At 42.6% G+C, this 20,801-nt stretch overlaps 3 protein-coding genes across 3 annotated transcripts; all 3 read right to left on the reverse strand.

Annotated features, from left to right (window-relative positions):
* Positions 1-1,034: 1,034 nt before the first annotated feature.
* Positions 1,035-2,951, reverse strand: LOC103700269. Its single transcript, XM_008782222.4, has one exon. It carries the CDS (start codon positions 2,949-2,951, stop codon positions 1,035-1,037), a length of 1,917 nt encoding a protein of 638 aa, XP_008780444.4.
* A 6,818-nt stretch (positions 2,952-9,769) lies between these two features.
* Positions 9,770-12,541, reverse strand: LOC103702591. Its single transcript, XM_008785082.4, has one exon. The coding sequence runs from the start codon at positions 12,539-12,541 to the stop codon at positions 9,770-9,772; it is 2,772 nt and encodes a 923-aa protein (XP_008783304.2).
* A 3,318-nt stretch (positions 12,542-15,859) lies between these two features.
* LOC103702592 lies at positions 15,860-18,999 on the reverse strand. The gene has a single exon (XM_026802782.2). The coding sequence runs from the start codon at positions 18,920-18,922 to the stop codon at positions 16,157-16,159; it is 2,766 nt and encodes a 921-aa protein (XP_026658583.2). The 5' UTR covers positions 18,923-18,999; the 3' UTR covers positions 15,860-16,156.
* Between the last annotated feature and the right edge of the window lie 1,802 nt (positions 19,000-20,801).

Here is a 20,801-nt window from a genome sequence, read left to right on the forward strand (position 1 = left end):
TTTTCTCCAAAATAATAACCATGATGATGGTGATTCAATCAAAAGAAAAAAAAGGAGGAAGAAGAAGAAAAAAAATGATATGATGATAGTGGTAGTGATAGTTTTCTCTCTCTGTAGGGCATTGCTGTTTTTGTTTCTTTCATTACCTCCATGAAATTTTGTTAATGCTCTTTGAGCCTGACTCTTTTCTCAAAAAAAAAAAACGTAGGTATGAGGTAAGATATTTAAAGCATAGTCATCATCCTGGCAGATGGTGTGAGTATGTGTGCATGCATGAAGTAAGATTCCAAACATATTAAAGGTATATGTATATAAACTCATACTGAATGAACACAAAGACACATGCATTACTAATTCATTAACACTATTTTCCATCTTATAAGTAAATTATACATTGCGATAAAACAGTGCTCGACACTCAGGAAAATAGTACAAAAAGGCATTATACATTTATACTACTGCCACTCCAACATAGAACTGCACAAAGTACAACAACAAAGAGGAAAATGAAATATTCATGGCCCGCTATATGGCTAGATTTCCACTCAGGGGATCAGACATTACAGCAATTAAACATAGCTTTATTGTGCATGGTACGAATTCCACACAAAGTTTATCTGAAAGAGCTAAGGACTCAGGACTGTCTCGTACTCACCAGGCTTTCTAAATCTTTTAGGAAGGATGCAATCGCCACCAAACCGCTGCTGCAAGTATATAAGAAATGCAAAGAGCACTCCCTGGCAAGGAATGATGATATTCCACCCAGTGGAGTGCAAATCTCCATCATGGCTAGCATAGATGTATGACCATTTGGGAACAAAATGGTTAGCTCTATAAGCATCATACAAGTGAGGCACTGCACGAAGAATGGTGGTTCCGACATAGAAGAAAGGGTTCAGAGCCTTGTCTTTGGAGTTCCAAAAGATATTTAATATGATTTGAGGGAGCAGGAAGCCATCAAGTATCAAGCCACAATCTGATATCAGATCCTTCCACAGAAAATGTTGGAGCCCAACCCAATATTCAGACCACCATTATTCATACAGCCTCGTGTGAACAAACCAGGCAATTAGTCCACCAGCAAGATACAAAGCCAAGCACAACATGAGACCTCTCTTCTCAGCGACCCACAGGCCCTCCCTGCCCTCCTTCGCTGACCTAGAAGACCATGCCACTTGAAGTAAACAGAAGTGCAACAGGAAAGAAACCATTGTCATGGCCCTCACAATAACCTCATCTGCGTCGAGCCATCCATTGCTCCAGTGCAGAATGTTCGGTGGGTCATGATTCTTATAGAACATTGCTCTGAAGTTCAACGTCAAAGGGATCATGTGGCCAAGAGTAAGAACAACAAGCATCGTGATGGATATAGAAGGAAAATGCTTCTCGAGATGGTAAAACTGCATTCCGATAAAGATGCATGAAAGTGTGAGGGAGATCACAACCATAATGATTTCTATATCCATTCTCCGGACCGTTTGGCCTGTTATGACAAAAGCATATGCGGAAACCTCTACAGGATCAAAGAAAAGAGGGTCCGATTTCTCCCTTGTACTCTTAATTGTGCCACTAAAAAGCTCTCCAGTCTCTGGATTCAGAGGGGGAAGCTGGATATTGATGAGAATTTCACAGTCCATGGAGTTATTCACACCTTTTCCTTGTTTTTCAGAAAATGAATAGCTTGGATACTGACATCCTACCATGCAGAGCATGCCAGTTTTTGCATTGTATATCCCTTCTGCTGAGATCTCAGTTGGCACATTCTCATCCACTGTTGAACCACTGAAGGTATAGCTCATCCTGTAGCTTACATCCCAGTGGGTCTGCTCCTTCTTTACCAATGTTCGTGCTGGTTTTGCTACGAAGGAATCAAAATCTCCATAGTATGTCTCATCGACTGATATTGGAGTTACATATCCCGATGGATCAGCATTCTGATAATGCGTCTCACCAAGTGATATCGGTGTTGCCTGTCCCCATGCATTCTTGCCATTGGAGTTTGTTGTATAGAAACCAAATTTCATGTCGCGGAAGGACCGTCCACCAGGATATTTCCTCTTCTCCAACTTTGCAACATCATTCACTACACACAAGTTCCTCACGGTATCCAATTTGGTGTACTTATACTTTGAACCAGGAGAGAGCCCAAAATTGTCGCCGAAACTAAAGAATGAAACTTTGCTAAAATAGCTGATATCATTCACATTCTTGTTGCTCCACATATGACCGACGACGCTGCTGGTACTCTTGATTGACAACACTTCAGGAAACCATAAGCGAAACCCAATTGTGCAATCATCAACCGAGGCAGTTGCCAGAGAATCCCCTTGAATGTTAAGTATGCGACAAGCCATGACACAGAGCCGGTTCCCACTTGGATCCCAGAACCCCTCAGCAACTAAGGACTTCTCAGGCACGAACAAGCTATTGTAGGGATGCTCACTGCCATTGGAGAAACCTATATAAAAATGAAACCTTCCATCCTCTGTACACTGGATTTGATTCAAAGACATGAATAAGTCATGACTCGTACCGAAAGGGCCACAATTCGGACTAGAGCAATCACTGCCATAGTCCAATCTAAAGAACTGATCTGCTAAACTCCAGAATCTAGGACAGTAGGAATTAGAATCAAATTCTACCGATTCTTCCTCAAATTTATGATGGGAGCACGATTCCTCCGCTTGGGAGATCATCGTGTACCCATATTTCTTCTGGGCATAGGCTAAAACCTGTATGGAACTTAAGTGATTTGGGCTATTGGTTGCATCCAAGCTCTCGACGGTACCATTGACCAAGCTAGATTTGATATCGGATTTCTCAGGATAATTAAGCTTAAGAACAGCAGAAAGATCAAGAGAGCTACCTCCTGCAGCGTGTTCGAGAAAGCCGCGTCCCACTGTGAAGATCCGACTGAAGTCGGCAAGGAGTGCCGACTTCAGTTGGGTCATCGTGGTCTCCCCACGAAGACCACGCCGGCCGAACGGCCAGCGGGATCTCCGCACACCCCCCCCCCGCCTCTTCCCTCTTCCCCTCTCTCCCTCTCCCTCTCCCTCTCTCTCTCCCTCCCTCCCTCCCTTTCTCTTTTCTCTGAGAGCCCATCCCTTCCTCTTCTTTTTCCCCTCTTTTGAGAAGATCGCCGGAGCCCCGTCGCCGCCGGAGCCGCCAACGCCGCCGAGGATCCATCGTCGACGACCGGAGGTGAGGAAGACAACCATCTATCTTTTTCTTATGGATTTAAAAGGGAAAAGAAAGAGGGATGTCAACCGGATTTATTTCCCTGTTTTTGGGAAATTTTTTTTTGCGGCATTCGGCCGGCCGACGGTGGCCGGCCGGGGTCAATCCGGCCGAAACGAGTTCGGCCGGAGGTGGGTGAACGGGGGCCGGGCTTCCAGCCCCGGTCTCCCTCTCTTTCCTTCCTTTCTTCCTCCCTTTCTTCCTCTCCTTCTCCTTCTTCTCTTCATCTCTTTCCGCCGCCTGTGACAGCAGAGTGGCCGGCGGCGGCTGGCCGACCGGAACCACCAGCCACCCCCCCCCCCTCCTTCTTCTTCTTCTTCTTCTTCTTCTTCTCTTCCTTCTTTCTTCTTCTCTTCTTCTTCTTCTTCTTTATTCGGCCTGGGTGTTTTTTCTTGCTTTGAAATCCGTGCCTCAAGGGTGAACCAGACTTTGAACCGGGTTTAAATTGTGAACCGGTTCCACCTATTCCATGAATGGGTTTTGTTATGGTCTGATCAGACCTGGTTTGGGTTGGGCTAGGGATCTGTTTTTGGGCTGAGTTGGGCCTGATTGGATCTGTGGGCTGGTTTGGGTTGGGCTCGAAATCTGATCTGGACCTGTCATCTGGTTTGGTTCAATTGGGCCTAATCTGTTTTGGGCCACAATTGACTTGGGTTTAAAGGGTTCTAATTTTAGGATCTATGTTGGATCTTAGGGGCCCATTCTTGTATCTATGGACTTAAGAGTTTAAGGAGTTGGAATTAGTTTAAATTATGTTTCTTAATTAATTAAATAATTAATATTTATGTTTAATCAGGGGTTCGTGATATCTGTGGCAGGAATTTTTAAGCGAACCCAGGTAGGTGACCTATTGCTTTAAAGTAGAATTTTAACATGTACATTGCATATGTTGATGTTATGATTTATTATTGGTATTATTGTTAGAATTAGTATTAAGCATTTAATTTTATAAACTATTAAATTATTATGAGCATTATGTGTTAGAATTAGAAATTAATATTTTATTTCATGAACTGTTGTGTACTGTACTATTGGGAGTTTGTTCATGATTTGAGTTGGAAAGTTGATTTGTTGATTTTTAAAATCCGCGTGACTATAGTCTAGGCCCCGCCAATGGGATGATACGTTGGCCCTGTCGACTTGTACTGAGGAACTAGTTCCAACACCGCGACCACCGGTGATAGAATAGTGGCGGCACAGGGGTGCATTTTGCTCTTCGGAGCGGCTCAGTGGAGCGTGAGTTTGGCACCAGGGGGTGCGGCACAGTGGTGCGTTGGCTCAGTGGAGCGGCTCTTCGGAGAGTTATATTGGCACTTCGGTGTAACCATGCCACTGGGTGATGTGGCCGTAGTCATGCGGTTGAGTTATTTTGAGTCTCGGATCGGGTTTACGGATTATCGTGTGGATTTTTGGATTCATGAGTTTAGTTGCTTTTTATATGCATGACGACATGTTATATGATGACTTTACTGCATTATGTTGCCTACTGAGCTGTTAGCTCACTCCTACTATTTACATTTTTTTTCAGGTGATGACATATAATTATGGGGATTACGGGATGGAGTGATCATGATGTATTTAGCCAGTAGTTATGGACTTTCTTTTGACTTATGTATATATGTGGACATTTGAATTGAAAGTTGAAATTTATCTTTGTTTAGCTATTGATGTGGAATCTGATTTATCTGCCTTGCGTGCCTGCGGGGTCCGCCCTGCAGGTGCGCGGCGTCAGCTCGCGCCCCGGGCCCCGGGTTCGGGGCGTGACACCCACCATGCAAAGCTTGCCGGAAGATTTGGAGCAGAAGCCAGAGAGGTCAAAGCTGGCTTCCGTATAGTTCCACGGGATACGAGTATTTCCACCGCGGAGGATCAGGGTCCCACGGACCTGGATGATGCCGGGGATTTGGGTCTGGTGGAGGTGATAAGCTCGGAATCGGATGGACTTTGGTCTAGAGCGGCCGGAGCTGGAATCTGGCTCGAGGAGGTGGCCACCGCCGGCGAAGTAGCCGTGGGAGATCTGGAAGGAGTTGGAGTCGACAAGGAGGCGGGTGGGGATGGACTCGGGGACGGTAGAGTTGCAGTGTTCGGCATAGGGGATTTCGGTGGGTGGAGAGGAGGAGGAAAAAGAGGCGAGGAAGGTGAGAAAGAGGAGGACGATAGATGGAGGAGAGAGGAAGGGAGAAATGCGAACCGCGGTACTTGCCATGGAATTCTTGGGGGGAGGAAAGGGGAGGAGAAAGAAGGGAAGCAGTTCCAAATTCCAATTGGACCGTTGGGACGCTGAACAAGGCGCCAATCTCTTGAGATATGTAGAGACCGGTAACGTGGGGGAAATAAAAAAACTGAGAGGACAAGAAAGTCCATCCATTGTTAAAACCATTACGTGAATGCCAGAGGACGGCTGCCTCAATTTTCCAGCAGACGAGGGCATATCGGGAATGTGCGGTGCGTGGTGTATATACAACACAATAATACAAATAGATTTTATCTGAAGTTTCTCTGATTGGAAATGTGGAAGAAAATTTGCCCAGTCCCTGGGTCAGCTGGGTATATTAATAGTGTTTATAATTTTTGTGAACAGAGTATAAGTCTGCAAGTCAAGGAAGAGTGGCCAACGGCTGTCAGATAAAATTAGAAGACTAGAAGGCTGGTCTTTCTCTTTTGTCGAGTCCACAGACTGACTTGGAAAATTTTTGGAATTTTCATACTGTATTGACTGAAAGGTAGCAACCAGATAAGAGTCTCTTGTTCATTGTTCTGATTGCGTGCTATTTGATCTTGAAAATAGGACGGAGGCTGGGTTTCAGATAAGGCATGGTGGAAATATCGGCCCGAGCCTCGATACTACGAATGCGCGTTGAGATTAGTCGAGTGCATAGGCCATATTGGTAAATTTTGATGAAGAAGAAAGGCAAACCATCAAGAAACAAGTCAAGTAGTCTTAGAAGAGATGAGCATTGGACTACATTAAGAAGGAGTAATTTCAGAAATGGGGTTTTCGGATTTTCCCAGCTCTTCAGTAAAGGAACATTTGATCGTCGGATTTCCCACAACTCTCCAGATAAAGAAAAGGATGAGCTTGCATTTACTGTGTCTTTGGTGTCTGTCTGGAACCTGTGCGCTTTGATTTCGACTATGAAAGTATGCTTCTGCTTCCACTCTTGGAGGACATAAACAATTCAGGTTATGTTCACTTGTCTACTAAAAAATTAGAGAAGAGTAAATCCAAGAGAAACAATGATTTCATGGTATTATATGCTTAAACCTTCTAGGGTTGTCTACTAAAACATCTCTCTAGTTTTGGTAGCCTATTGGCATTTTTCTTGCTTTCATTTGCTCGATGAAACTGAGTTGAGTTCCACTAATTCTTTTCTCCAAAATAATAACCATGATGATGCATGGTGATTCAATCAAAAGGAAAAAAGGAAGAAGAAGGAAAAAAAAATGATATGATGATAGTGGTAGTGACAATTTTTTCTCTCTGTAGGGCCTTGCTGTTTTTGTTTCTTTCATTACCTCCATGAAATTTTGTTAATGCTCTTTGAGCCTGACTCTTTTCTCAAAAAAAAAAAAACGTAGGTATGAGGTAAGATATTTAAAGCATAGTCATCATTCTGGTAAATGGTATGAATATGTGTGCATGCATGAAGTAAGATTCCAAACATATTAAAGGTATATGTATATAAACTCATACTGGATGAACACAAAGGCACTGATAAAATCTAGACAACTAAAGAAGTTTGTAATGGAAAGGAGGAGGAGGAAGAGAGAAAGAGTAGACACCAAGAGATAAAATAGTTCGGCTATAGCAAGCCTACATCTACAGTAAAAATCCCTTATACCTTTTTAATATTGTTACAGGGCTATAGCTCTCCTTTTTCTTATAGGCAAAAGTAGAAGAGGGAGAAAGAACGGCTCCCATAAATCAAGGGAAACAGTTCCTATTATGTTGCCAATGTAAAAGGAAAAAGAATCCCACTGATTACAATCACTAAAATCACCATACACCAAAATAGGTAAATCACCAAAAATGGAAGCAAGAGCCAAAAGACAGTGAACAGTGGTGAGTTTAGCAACATGTGCGAATGTTTCATGATAGTCCAGACCCTCCAATTGAGTATAACCTTTGGCAACAAGCCACGCTTTATAGCGTTCGACAAAACCATCTGGCTTATATTTGGTCTTGTAATCCCATTTGCATCCGATGGCATGCTTGTCCGGAGGAAGGATGGTTAAATGCCAAGTGTTATTGTCAGCCAATGCTTTAAGTTCAATATCCATGGCAGCTCGCCAATGTGAGTGTTTGTTGGCCTGAGTGAAGGTAGTGGGTGTGATAGAGGATGTGAGAGCAGTCACAAAGGCACGGTGAGGAGGTGAGAGTCGAGAATAAGAGAGACAATGAGAAAATGGGTGAGCAATAGAGAAAGAGGAGAAGGAGTTGGGTTTCCCAGCAATGAAGTATTCGAAATCCTAGAGGTAAACAGAAGTTTTGGATTGAAGGTCCACCCACTCCAATCGCCCTCTTCGATTGAAGGTCCTGAATATGACAATGATCGGGATGAAAAATTGCAAGGCAAGAAAAAGTACGTGTGAGATGAGAAATAGAAAGTAAATTTAGATTAAAGGAAGGGATATAAAGAACATCATCCAGGCGAAGCCCATTAGGCAAAATAACAGTTCCTGTAAAAGAGATATTTGCAGTGTGACCATTTGGTAAAGTGACAGGAGCAATGGTAGATTGTGGGGTTAGTGTGACAAAGGAGGACTTGGAGCAAGCCATGTGGTGAGTAGCCCCTGTATCAATAATCCAATATGAAGAAATCGAAGCAGAGAGACAAGAGATATTACCAGAAACATTGGCTGCTGGGCTAGATGAAGTAGTAGGAGCCATGGTAGAGAGAAGGGCCATCAACTGCTGATACTAATCTGGAGTGAAGGGCTCCTCATGAGCGTGGCCTTTAGTGGTAGTGACCAAAGAGGCAGAAGCTTGCTGGCTGCGCTGATTGGAAGAAGATGATTTGTTCCTCCCTTGCTATGGATGCCCATTGTTTTTATTGGGAAATCCATGGAGAAGAAAACATCGATCAATCGTATGATTGGTCCTCTTGCAAAAATCACAATACAAGGTACATTTTTGTGAAATAGGAGGACGACTAACAAAAAGTGCAGCAGCATCAGTAGAAGAAGTAACCAAATGCAAGTTGCAGTGTCGTGCCTCTTGAAGTAACAGGGAATATGCATGGCTAACAGTGGGAAGAGGATCCATTAAGAGGATCTGACTACATATGGCATTGTAGCTTTCATTTAAGCCCATAAGAAATTGCATCACCATTTCTTGCTATCGAATAGCTGTGAGTTCCTTCGAGGAGCTGCAGGTGCAAGATGGAATAGTACTATAGGAAGATAGTTCATCCCATAATGATGCCCTTAGGCTAGTAAAATAAGTAGTAATTGGAGAAGTACCTTGTTGATGAGTAGCGATAGCCCGAGAGAGTTGGAATATATGAGGAGCGTTTTGTTGGAAGAAACGGTCGTTGAGTCTTCGTTAGCTTTCTCAGCATACATTAGGCTATTGGCAATGTCATGATGCACCGAATTTAGGATTTAGGAGTATACCATTCGGTTGCATTGCTCCCACTGTGAGGCTTTAGCATCGGATGAATCAAGCTTCCTGATGGTTCCATCGACGAAACCAAATTTGTTTTTGGCCATGAGGGCCATGTGCATGGCCCGACACCAGGTAGCATAGTTGTCTCCGGTGAGACTTTGAGTGACGAGAGAAATACCAGGATTGTCAGAAGGATGGAGAACATAAGCCGAATCAGAACTCGTGGTGCTACTGGAATCTGCCATGATACTGGATGGGTGTGATATCAAAGCTCTGATACCATGATAAAATCTAGGCAACTAAAGAAGATTTTAATGGAAAGGAGGAGGAAGAGAGAAAAAGTAGAGACCAAGAGATAACGTGGTTCGGCTGTAGTAAGCCTACATCCACAGTAGAAATCCCTTACACTTTTTTATTATTGTTACAGGGCTATAGCTCTCCTTTCACTTATAGGCAAAAGTAGAAGAAGAGGAGAAGGAACGGCCTCCATAAATCAAGAAAAACAGTTCCTATTATGTTGCCAAATAAAAGGAAAAAGAATTCCACTGATTACAATCACCAAAATAGATAAATTACCAAAAATAGATCCACACGTCCACGAGTTTGCAGGAGACGCGTCCGCCCAATCAGGGGTATCGTCCAATAGGCACATCAATTACTAATTCATTAACACTATTTTCCATCTTATAAGTAAATTATACATTGCGATAAAACAGTGCTCGACACTCAAGAAAATAGTACAAGAAGGCATTATACTACTGCCACTCAACATAGAACTGCACAAAGTACAACAACAAAGAGGAAAATGAAATATTCATGGCCCACTATATGGCTAGATTTCCACTCAGGGATCAGACATTACAGCAATTAAACATAGCTTTATTGTGCATAGTACGAATTCCACACGAAGTTTATCTGAAAGAGCTACGGACTCAGGACTGTCTCGTACTCACCAGACTTTCTAAATCTTTTAGGAAGGATGCAATCGCCACCAAACCGCTGCTGCAAGTATATAAGAAATGCAAAGAGCACTCCCTGGCAAGGAATGATGATATTCCACCCAGTGGAGTACAAATCTCGATCATGGCTAGCATAGAAGTATGACCATTTGAGATGGGGAACAAAATGGTTAGCTCTATAAGCATCATACAAGTGAGGCACTGCACGAAGAATGGTGGTTCCGACATAGAAGAAAGGGTTCAGAGCCTTGTCTTTGGAGTTCCAAAAGATATTTAATATGATTTGAGGGAGCAGGAAGCCATCAAGTATCAAGCCGCAGTATGATATCAGATCCTTCCACAGAGAATGTTGGAGCCTAACCGAATGTTCAGATCTCCACCATTTAATTTCATACAGCCTCGTGTGAACAAACCAGGCAATTAGTCCACCAGCAAGATACAAAGCCAAGCACAACATGAGAGCTCTCTTCTCAGCGACCCACAGGCCCTTCCTGCCCTCCTCCGCTGATCTAGAAGACCATGCCGCTTGAAGTAAACGGAGGAGCAACAGGAAAGCAACCATTGTCATGGCCCTCACAATAACCTCATCTGCCTCGAGCCATCCACCGCTCCGGTACTGAATGTTCTGTGGGTCATGATTCTTATAGAACATTGCTCTGAAGTTCAACATCAAAGGGATCATGTGGCCAAGAGTAAGAACAACAAGCATCGTGATGGATATAGAAGGAAAATGCTTCTTGAGATGGTAAAACTGCATTCTGATAAAGATGCATGAAAGTGTGAGGGAGATCACAGCCATAATGATTTCTATATCCATCCTCCGGACCGTTTCGCCTGTTGTGACAAAAGCATATGCGGAAACCTCTACAGGATCAAAGAAAAGAGGGTCCGATTTCTCCCTTGTACTCTTAATTGTGCCACTAAAAAGCTCTCCAGTCTCTGGATTCAGAGGGGGAAGCTGGATATTGATGAGAATTTCACAGTCCATGGAGTTATTCGCACCTTTTCCTTGTTTTTCGGAAAATGAATAGCTTGGATACTGACATCCTACCATGCAGAGCATGCCAGTTTTTGCATTGTATATCCCCTCTGATGAGATCTCAGTTTGCACATTCTCATCCATTGTTGAACCACTGAAGGTATAGCTCATCCTGTAGCTTACATCCCAGTGGGTCTGCTCCTTCTTTACCAATGTTCGTGCTGGTTTTGCTACGAAGGAATCAAAATCTCCATAGTATGTCTCATCGACTGATATTGGAGTTACATATCCCGATGGATCAGCATTCTGATAATGCGTCTCACCAAGTGATATCGGTGTTGCCTGTCCCCATGCATTCTTGCCATTGGAGTTTGTTGTATAGAAACCAAATTTCATGTCGCGGAAGGACCGTCCACCAGGATATTTCCTCTTCTCCAACTTTGCAACATCATTCACTACACACAAGTTCCTCACGGTATCCAATTTGGTGTACCTATACTTTGAACCAGGAGACAACCCAAAATTGTCGCCGAAACTAAAGAATGAAACTTTGCTAAAATAGCTGGTATCATTCTCATTCTTGTTGCTCCACATATGACCGACGACGCTGCTGGTACTCTTGATTGACAACACTTCAGGAAACCATAAGCGAAACCCAATCGTGCAATCATCAACCGACGCGGTTGCCAGATAATCCCCTTGAATGTTAAGTATGCGACAAGCCATGACGCAGAGCCGGTTCCCACTTGGATGCCAGAACCCCTCACCAACCAAGGACTTCTCAGGCACAAACAATCTATTGTATGGATGCTCACTGCTGTTGGAGAAACCTATATAAAAATGAAACCTTCCATCCTCTGTACACTGGATTAGATTCAAAGACATGAAAAAGTCATGACTCGTACCGAAAGGGCCACAATTCGGACTAGAGCAATCACTGCCATAGTCCAATCTAAAGGACTGACTTTCTAATCTCCAGAGTCTATGACAGTAGGAATTAGAATCAAATTCTACCAATTCTTCCTCAAATTTATGATGGGAGCACGATTCATTCGCTTGGGAGATCATCGTGTACCCATATTTCTTCTGGGCATAGGCTAAAACCTGGATGGAACTGAAGTGATTTGGGCTATTGGTTGCATCCAAGCTCTCGACAGTACCATTGACCCAGCTAGATTTGATATCGGATTTCTCAGGATAATTAAGCTTAAGAACAGCAGAAAGATCAAGAGAGCTACCTCCTGCAGCGTGTTGGGGAAAGCCGCGTCCCACCATGCAAAGCTTGCCGGAAGATTTGGACCAGAAGCCAGAGAGGTCAAAGCTGGCTTCTTTCCTCACAGTGTAGTTATAATGGACAAGAGAGCCGTCTATCGAATCCGTATAGTTCGCCTGGATATGAGTATTTCCACCGCGGAGGATCAGGGTCCCACGGACCTGGATGATGCCGGGGATTTGGGTCTGGTGAAGGTGATCACGTCGGAATTGGATGGACTTTGGTCTAGAGCGGCCGGAGCTGGAATCTGGCTCGAGGAGGTGGCCACCGCCGGAGAAGTAGCCGTGGGAGATCTGGAAGGAGTTGGAGTCGACAAGGAGGCGGGTGGGGATGGACTCGGGGACGATAGAGTTGCAGTGCTCGGCATAGGAGATTTCGGTGGGGGGAGAGGAGGAGGAGGAAAAAGAGGCGAGGAAGGTGAGAAAGAGGAGGACGATCGATGGAGGAGAGAGGAAGGGAGAAATGCGAACCGCGGTACTTGCCATGGAATTCTTGGGGGAGGAAAGGGGAGGAGGAAGAAGGGAAGCAGCTCCAAATTCCAGTTGGACCGTTGGGACGCTGGACAAGGCGCCAATCTCTTGAGATATGTAGAGACCGGTTACGTGGAGGAAATAAAAAAACTGAGAGGACAAGAAAGTCCATAAATTGTTAAAACTATTACGTGAATGCCAGAGGACGGCTGCCTCAATTTTCCAGCAGACGAGGGCATATCGGGAATGTGCGGTGCGTGGTGTATATACAACACAATAATACAAATAGATTTTATCTGAAGTTTCTCTGATTGGAAATGTGGTAGAAAATTTGCCCAGTCCCTGAGGTCAGCTGGGCATATTGATAATACAAATAGATTTTATCTGAAGTTTCTCTGATTGGAAATGTGGAAGAAAATTTGCCCAGTCCCTGGGTCAGCTGGGTATATTAATAGTGTTTATAATTTTTGTGAACAGAGTATAAGTCTGCAAGTCAAGGAAGAGTGGCCAACGGCTGTCAGATAAAATTAGAAGACTAGAAGGCTGGTCTTTCTCTTTTGTCGAGTCCACAGACTGACTTGGAAAATTTTTGGAATTTTCATACTGTATTGACTGAAAGGTAGCAACAAGATAAGTCTCTTGTTCATTGTTCTGATTGCGTGCTATTTGATCTTGAAAATAGGAGGGAGGCTTCCACTTACCCTGCTAGTGGAGAAATAATTGTGGTTGCTTTTAGTTTGTCACGTCCAGAACATTTGCCTCTTTTCTGGATTCTTTGTCAATTCCACTTCCCCACCTTCATTTTTTCTCGGGCAGAGAGAGACAGAGAGAGATGATGATTTTACAGCGATACATGTATATGTTTCTGTTAATTTTCTCTCATCTCTTTTCTTACCTTCTGTGCGTCTTGAAATGACCTAATGGAGGGAATATGCAATGCAAGCTATTTTATCAAGAAACACTATGTCACAATTTTGTTTCAAGAAAAAAGGTAAAGGTGTTCTCAGGCATGCATGCAATCCTGACAGAAATCACTCCATATGCGAGCGCATGGGGCAGGCTCGATCCCAAACTAGGATCTGAGTTAAAATATGATGTTCCAGAAGTCAGCCTAACCAAAATAAATTCCACCAGCTCCCAATTCAATCAGCACAACAAAGAACAATTAGAAATGCTGTGCCTATATTATATAAAGATGATATTTCAAGGAAAATTATGATGATATTTCATTCCAACTGAAGATAGGATATAATCCAAATGAATGCACTTGTTGCTTATATATGGGTCACATCCAATAAATATTCCCATTCCAAGAAATATACGCATCAGACAGCAGAAGCCTTGGCGGAAACAGTGTAGTCTGCATCACAATACATAGAATAGCATACAAGCGCTCTGCACGTGCGATGCATGTGCAAGAAGAATAAGAAATATACATTAATTTATATTTTTAATTCATGAATCTCTTAATTATAGAGTTTATTACCATCCTCTGCTGATCTAGAAGTCCGTTTCACTTAAAGCAAATTGAATTGTAACAAGAACGCAACCATTGTCATGGCCCTCACAACAACCTCATTCTCCTCGATCCATCCACCACTCCACAACAGAACATTCTATTAGTTATGATCGAGGTACATCGTCTTGGTACTAAACCCCGTACCAATGCCACTCTATTATTATGTCGGTACGTCCGATACAGAAGCTGGTTCGGAGTATTGAGTGTCGGTACACCTCCCATACCATATTACCGGTACCGAACGAGTACGGTACGGTACGGGATCGTCCTGTATCATTTGGTTCGGAACGGTTTGGCATATCTTGATTATGATTGTCAAAGAAGGCCTTAAAGTTTAGCAATAAAGGGACCATACAGCCAAGGGTAAGAATGCCAAGCATTATGATAGGAGATGGAAGGAAGAACATTTGGTTGCCTCTTACCATTATAGACCTGCATTCTGATAAAAATACATGAAAATGTGAGGGAGATCAGAACCACAATGATTTTTACATTCATCCTCCGGATTGTTTCAACTGCTTGGGTTCTTTAGATCATAACCATGTTCATCATCTTTTTTTTTTCGAAATAGAAAGGGTGTTCGTCATCAACATGCCAGTCAGTCAAGAGAGTAGAGCACTGTGTCCACAGACAGAGTTACCTTTTTTGCAGGGTTTGGTATACAGAGAGACTTGGAATCTCTAGAATTTTCACAGCTCATAATAGAAGTCGGGTATTAGGGTCTTCATGTAGACTGCAAGCAATTTGATTTTGACAATCGGAGCAAATTTTTTCCTCAAAAAAGAGACAACAGGAACGAAACTTCACTTACATTGCTGGTGGAGAAATCATCGAGGTTGCTTTCACTTGTCTCATCCAAAACATGAGATCAGAGAAAATCATTGAGAGAAGATGATTTTCTGGTAATATATGCATATATTTGAAAGGTTTTCGGCTGATTTTCTGTCAATCTCTTTGCTTGTCTTCTGCCAGTCTTGTAAATGAGCTAATCTATGAAATATGCAATGCAAACAAATTTTTCAAGAAACATTATGTTGCACCAAAAGAAAGTGTTTTCTGGTGGCTGGATGCAAATGGATAGGTAGGCACGCCTTTAGTCTTAACTGAATCGATTCCATATGCGAGCATGGAGCAAGCCTAGTCCCAAACTAAAATCTGAGTTTCAATATTGACAGTACAGTAGTCAGCTCAACCCAAATAAATTCCACCATCCAATTCAACTAGGCACAACAACGAACAACTCAAAGAAGTTCTGCCTATAAAAACTAAGATGATGTTTCAAGGAATTTTTTCAGTAGTGTAACCCTTTCCTTATATGGTAATATATCGATAAATTGCTTTTAGTTAGAACAATGACAAGAAATATACTTTCTATATATTTACTTAATGAACTTTTTTGCTCTCCAATCGAATTTACAATTGATGTATGGAATTCCTAATGAAAAAGGCAATCTGCCAAAATCTAAATCTAATTAAAATACTTGGAGATCTTCATTGATTATGAAATAATTTGATCTATTAGTGACTAATCAAAAACAAATTTAAATTTTTACTGCTTTGAAACTTTCAATTCTGAAACTTTATAAGGTCGGTTCTTTCTAATTTATTTTTCATAAATTTTACATTTATTTTATTTAATTATCCACTATTTGGCATGCATTGCACATGCCTGCTTGCTCGTACAATGAAAGTAATGATCATTATTTGATATTCCACTTCCGACATGAATAACATTACATTTAATTTCAAAATGTTCCTGACCCTGCTTCACCTTAATTGTTATTTGAACAAAAAGATCACAATCCACTTTTTTTTGGTAAAAGATATAAACTCTAATTCAGTAATATATTCATTTGAGTCAATAACATTGTTACCTTTTATTTTTCAATATAACAATAAGCAATGACCATTATGATAGTCATTGTACCATTCCCTAATAGAGCAGTACTAGAACTACAATAAAAAGAAAGAAGAAAAACACAAACTTACTGTCCCAGTATATGGCTAGATTTCCATCCACATGTCGAACACATACATCAACTAGATATAGCTTCCTTGTCACAAGTATCGTGCAACCCATGATCTCCATCCAGGATCTTCTTATGAAAGAGCTAGAGACTAACCATAGAAACCATCTCATACATATGACCAGGCCTTCTAAATCTTGCAGGAAGGATGCAACCACCACCATACCGCTGCTGCAAGTATATAAGCATTGCAAAGAGGAGACCTCCACAAGGAATGATGATATCCCATGCGGAGGAGTAGAAATCCTCATCAGGACTAGCATAGATGTATGATGAAACGAGTTGGGGAAAGAAATGGTGAGCTCTATAGGCGTCGTACAGATGAGGCAATGCACGAACAGCAGTAGTACCGACATAAAAGAAAGGAGTGAGAGCCTTGTCTTTGGAGTTCCCAAATATATTAAGAATTACTTGAGGAAGCAAGAAGCCATCAAGTACCAGACCAGCATAAGATATCAGATTCCCAGAATAAGATATCAGATCCTCCCACAGGGAATGACGGTGGTATGAAATAGCATAACTATGCCTGCGAGAACTTACATGAACAAAGCAAGCAATTAGTCCCCCGGCAAAATATAAAGGCAAACACAACATGAGAGCTGTCCTCTCGGGGACTGATAGTCCCTTCTTGCCATCCTCTGCTGATCTAGAAGACCATGCCAGTTGAAGCAAACGACATTCTAACAAGAAAGCAACCATTGTCATGACCCTCACGATAACCTCAAGCCATCCACCCCTCCATAGCAGAATGCTATATCGGTTATGATGCTCAAAGAATGCCTCAAAGTTCAAGAATAAAGGGACCATGTAGCCAAGAGCAAGAATAACAAGCATTAGGATGGAGATGGAAGGAAGAACATCTGGATGCTTCTTGACGTGGTAGATCTGCATTCTGATAAAAAAACATGAAAGTGTGAGAGAGATCAGAACCATAATGATTTCTATGTCCATCCTCCAGCTTATTTCAGCTGTTTGGATTCTATATATACTAGAGGATGAGACTTGTAAAGGATCAAAGAAAAGTGGGTCTGATTTCTCCCTCAGGCTCCTAATTGTGCCATTAAAATGCTCTCCAGCCCGTGGATCTAGAGGGGGGAGCTGGAGGTTGATGAGGATTTCACAGTCCATGGAATCAGAGGCCGCACCATTTGCTTGTTTTCTAGCAACTGAAGAAATTGGATATCGACAGCCAACCATGCAAAGCATTCCGGTTTCAGCATTATATATACCTTCTGCCGTAGTCACAGTTGGTTCATCCACAACAGAAGAGGCATTCCAGAATGTATAGCTTAACTCATAACTTACATTCCAGAGGGTGTGGTTCATCCCTGAATTTGTCATGACAGAGTCATCATTCCCATGATACGTCTCACCAATGAATACCGGAGTTGCTTGTCCCCATGCATCATTACCATTCACATCTCTGAGAGAGAGAGAAAACCTCATGTCATCAAAGTATCTACCATTGGGATATCTCCACTTCCCCAGCTTTGTAACATTGTTCTCTACACAATATTTCTTGACAGCAACCAATTTGGTGTACTCATACTTCAAACCAGGAATTGGATCAACACCGTCTTGCAAACTTCGGAACGAAACCATGCTGAAGTAGCCAGCATCATTCTTGTTCTTTCCACTCCAGATACGTCCGATGGTGGTGCTCCGAATTGAGATTGACCAAAATGCAGGGAACCCCAGGCTAAGCCCAATGGTGCAATCACCAACAGAGGCATTGGCCAAAGAACTCCCTTTAGCGTCTAGTATTCGGCAAGCCATGAGGCAGAGACGGTTTTCACTTTGATCCCAAAACCCCTCTCCAACTAAGGACTTGTCAGGCACCAAGATTCTATCATTTGCAGCCATAGTGTCATTGGAGAAACCTATTTGAAAGTGCATCCTTCCACCGTCCGAACACTGGATCGGCTTGAAAAACATGAAACCTGGGAAAATCCTGGGACCCTTACCGAAAGGGTCACAGTTCCCGGAAGAACAGCTGCTCCCGGTGTCCAATATAAAGGGCCTATCCAAGAAGGGCTGGAGATTGGAACAGACCGTACCAGGATTGAATCCTACCAGCTCTTCCTCAAATTTAATATGAGAACACGACTCATTCGCTTGGGAAATCATCGTGTACTCGTAATTTTTCTGAGCGTAGGCCAAAATTGAAATGGGATCAAAGTGATTCGGGCTCTGGGCTTCATCCAAGCTCTCGACAGTGCCATTTGCCATGCTAGTGGAGATATTGGAACTGTCAGGGTAATTGAGCTTCAAAACAGCAGAGAGATCCATAGAGGTACCTACTCGTTTGCGCCGGAGAAACCCACGCCCTACCATGCAAAGCTTGCCGGCGGATTCGGACCAGAAGCCAGAGAGTTGAAAGATAGCCTCTCTCCTCGCGGTTGAGTTCCTATGGCGGATATAGCGGCTATCTGTCCCATTCGGATAGTAGTCGACTCCTCGTCTTCCGTTGAAGACCAGGGTCCCATCGACCTGAAGAACGCCAGGGGTCTGGGTCTGGTGGAGGCTTTTGGCACGGAAGCCAAAAGATTCAGGGAAGGAGCCGAGGAGGCGGCCGCCACCAGAGTAGTAGCCATTGGGGATCTGGAAGGAGGTGGAGGAATCGCCCAAGAGGCCAGCGGGGGTGGCTTCCGGGACGGTGGAGTTGCAGTGGCTGGCGTAGGAAATTCCACCGGGAGAGGAGGAGCAAGAAGGGGAGATGCAAGTGAGGAGGAGGAGGAGGAGGAGGAACCATGGAGGAGAGGAGAAGGGAGATAACCCAGTTCTAACCCCAAGCCGAAGCACGGAACTCTTCAATGAAACAAGGGGAGAACGAAGAGAGGGAGGGGCCATTTGACCGTTGGTAGTTGGGACGTGGAACAGGAGCCCCCCAATTTGCAGGCAATGGTAGCTCAAGAAAACCCAAGAACCTCAGCGCTGCGCACGGATATATATATATATAGATCGATGGCCATCAAAAAAAAAAAAAAAAAGGCATATCATGCAGTGGGCTTCATTTCAATCCTTACTCTCCATCAATGGAAGCCAGTCATGTTGCTTATAGAGGCTAATCCCTGTTATCTTTTTAGTTTATCCCATGTCTGCGTGGGACAGGGCCATAATTCAACCATATCCTGCCGCTTTATTGTCTAGCTTTTAGATTTCTTCTCGTGTCACCTTAGGCTAATCCCCCCACCCCCACACGCACGTCATGCATGACACATACGCATACCATATTTAATTATCATCCATCTTCTAATGATGACTATTGAATGTTGCATTAGATTCTGTAATGTAAACTACGCACCATGGAAGATCTATACTCACTCAGAAATGCCAACCTTATTAACATTGGCTTCTCTAAATAGGGCCGAAGATTATATTGTTTCGAAGCAGGGTATCTCTTTATCTCTGTATCAATTTCTTAATATAAGGAGGGTAATATCAATGTGCCTCAAATATATTGGTTATGTAGGAAGAAAAAATTGAAAGAAGCTTAAAAAAAATTTAGGTAGTTGCGCGCTTTGAACTCAATCACGAATATTTATGTAGATCATTCGTTTTCTAATTGCATTTTCTTCTCAAGGCAATTTGTTCTTCCCTTTGAGGGCTCGTTTGGTTCGCAGGAAAACGAGGGGGGAAAGTGTGGTCAACGGGAAAGTAATGAAATGCCTCTTGTTTGGTTGGAGTTTTCAAAGGAGAGAGATGGGAAAGTGGTATTCCCATGGAAATATGATTCCCACATTTCATGGGAAAGTCTTTCCCATGAGAAACATGGGAAAGTTACTTTCCCATGAGGTGGGAATCACTCCTTTTTTATTTTTTCCCAAAAAGACCCTTCAGCATTAAAGAAGCATTAAAGAGGCATTAAAGACCTAATTTTTATTAAGGGCATAATAGGAATTATACATAACTTTCCTAGGAAAGTGGATGGTCAACCAAACATAAGCACTTTGGAAATTAGTCACTTTCCCATGGTTAACCAAACATGTCAAAAGTACTTTCCTAGGTATTCTCTTCCTAGGAATCTGATTCCCAGGAATCATATTCCTAGGAGGGAAAATACTTCCCGCGAACCAAACGAGCCCTGAGTCTTACCCTCTCTTTCAACATTTGAAGGCCTTTGTCTTGCATGGAGGAAGAGGATTTTTTATAAAATCAGCCCAACCCTGAGTGCGTTGGAAAGAACGAAATACAAGATTTTTTTTTTTCAAAATAAGCAAGCTTCCCTTTTGTCTATTGCTATTGAAGGTATTCATTTATTAAATGATTGGCCTAGCCTATGTGATAGCAAAATGCAGCCGGCCTTTGGGGAAATATGGCATAAGGTCAAGGGAATTACAAGTTTCTTTTCTGAAGTCTGATGTCACATACATCTTGAAATGGCCGCCCAATTGCTGTCTGCAACGTTGCGATCTAAAGAGGAGTTCTCTGCATGGATGCTGAAACTTCTTGTTTTCTTTTTTAGCCTCCGATCTCACGTTCAGATTGCTCCTTGTTAAATTGGAACAGAATCTTGTTTCTTTCTTGAATTGCTGCCTCCTTTTGGCAGCAACTGACTCTTGTATACTTAGATTCAAATCAATAAAAGATGGGTGGTTTTAACCTCCCTTTCAATCAAATAATAATAATTATTATAATAATAAAATAAAAATAAAAAGGAAAGAAGGCTCAACTTTAATTTGAATTATTATAGGAATGCCACTAAGGCCGTAAGTCAATGCCATTATTC

Source organism: Phoenix dactylifera, chromosome 8 (assembly GCF_009389715.1).
Source record: "Phoenix dactylifera cultivar Barhee BC4 chromosome 8, palm_55x_up_171113_PBpolish2nd_filt_p, whole genome shotgun sequence".
NCBI lineage: Eukaryota > Viridiplantae > Streptophyta > Magnoliopsida > Arecales > Arecaceae > Phoenix > Phoenix dactylifera.

Excerpts from the sequence above, each read along its gene's own strand:
- LOC103700269 (XM_008782222.4), bottom strand. The coding sequence starts at position 2,951 with ATGACCCAACTGAAGTCGGCACTCCTTGCCGACTTCAGTCGGATCTTC.
- LOC103702591 (XM_008785082.4), bottom strand. The coding sequence starts at position 12,541 with ATGGCAAGTACCGCGGTTCGCATTTCTCCCTTCCTCTCTCCTCCATCG.
- LOC103702592 (XM_026802782.2), bottom strand. The coding sequence starts at position 18,922 with ATGGCCCCTCCCTCTCTTCGTTCTCCCCTTGTTTCATTGAAGAGTTCC.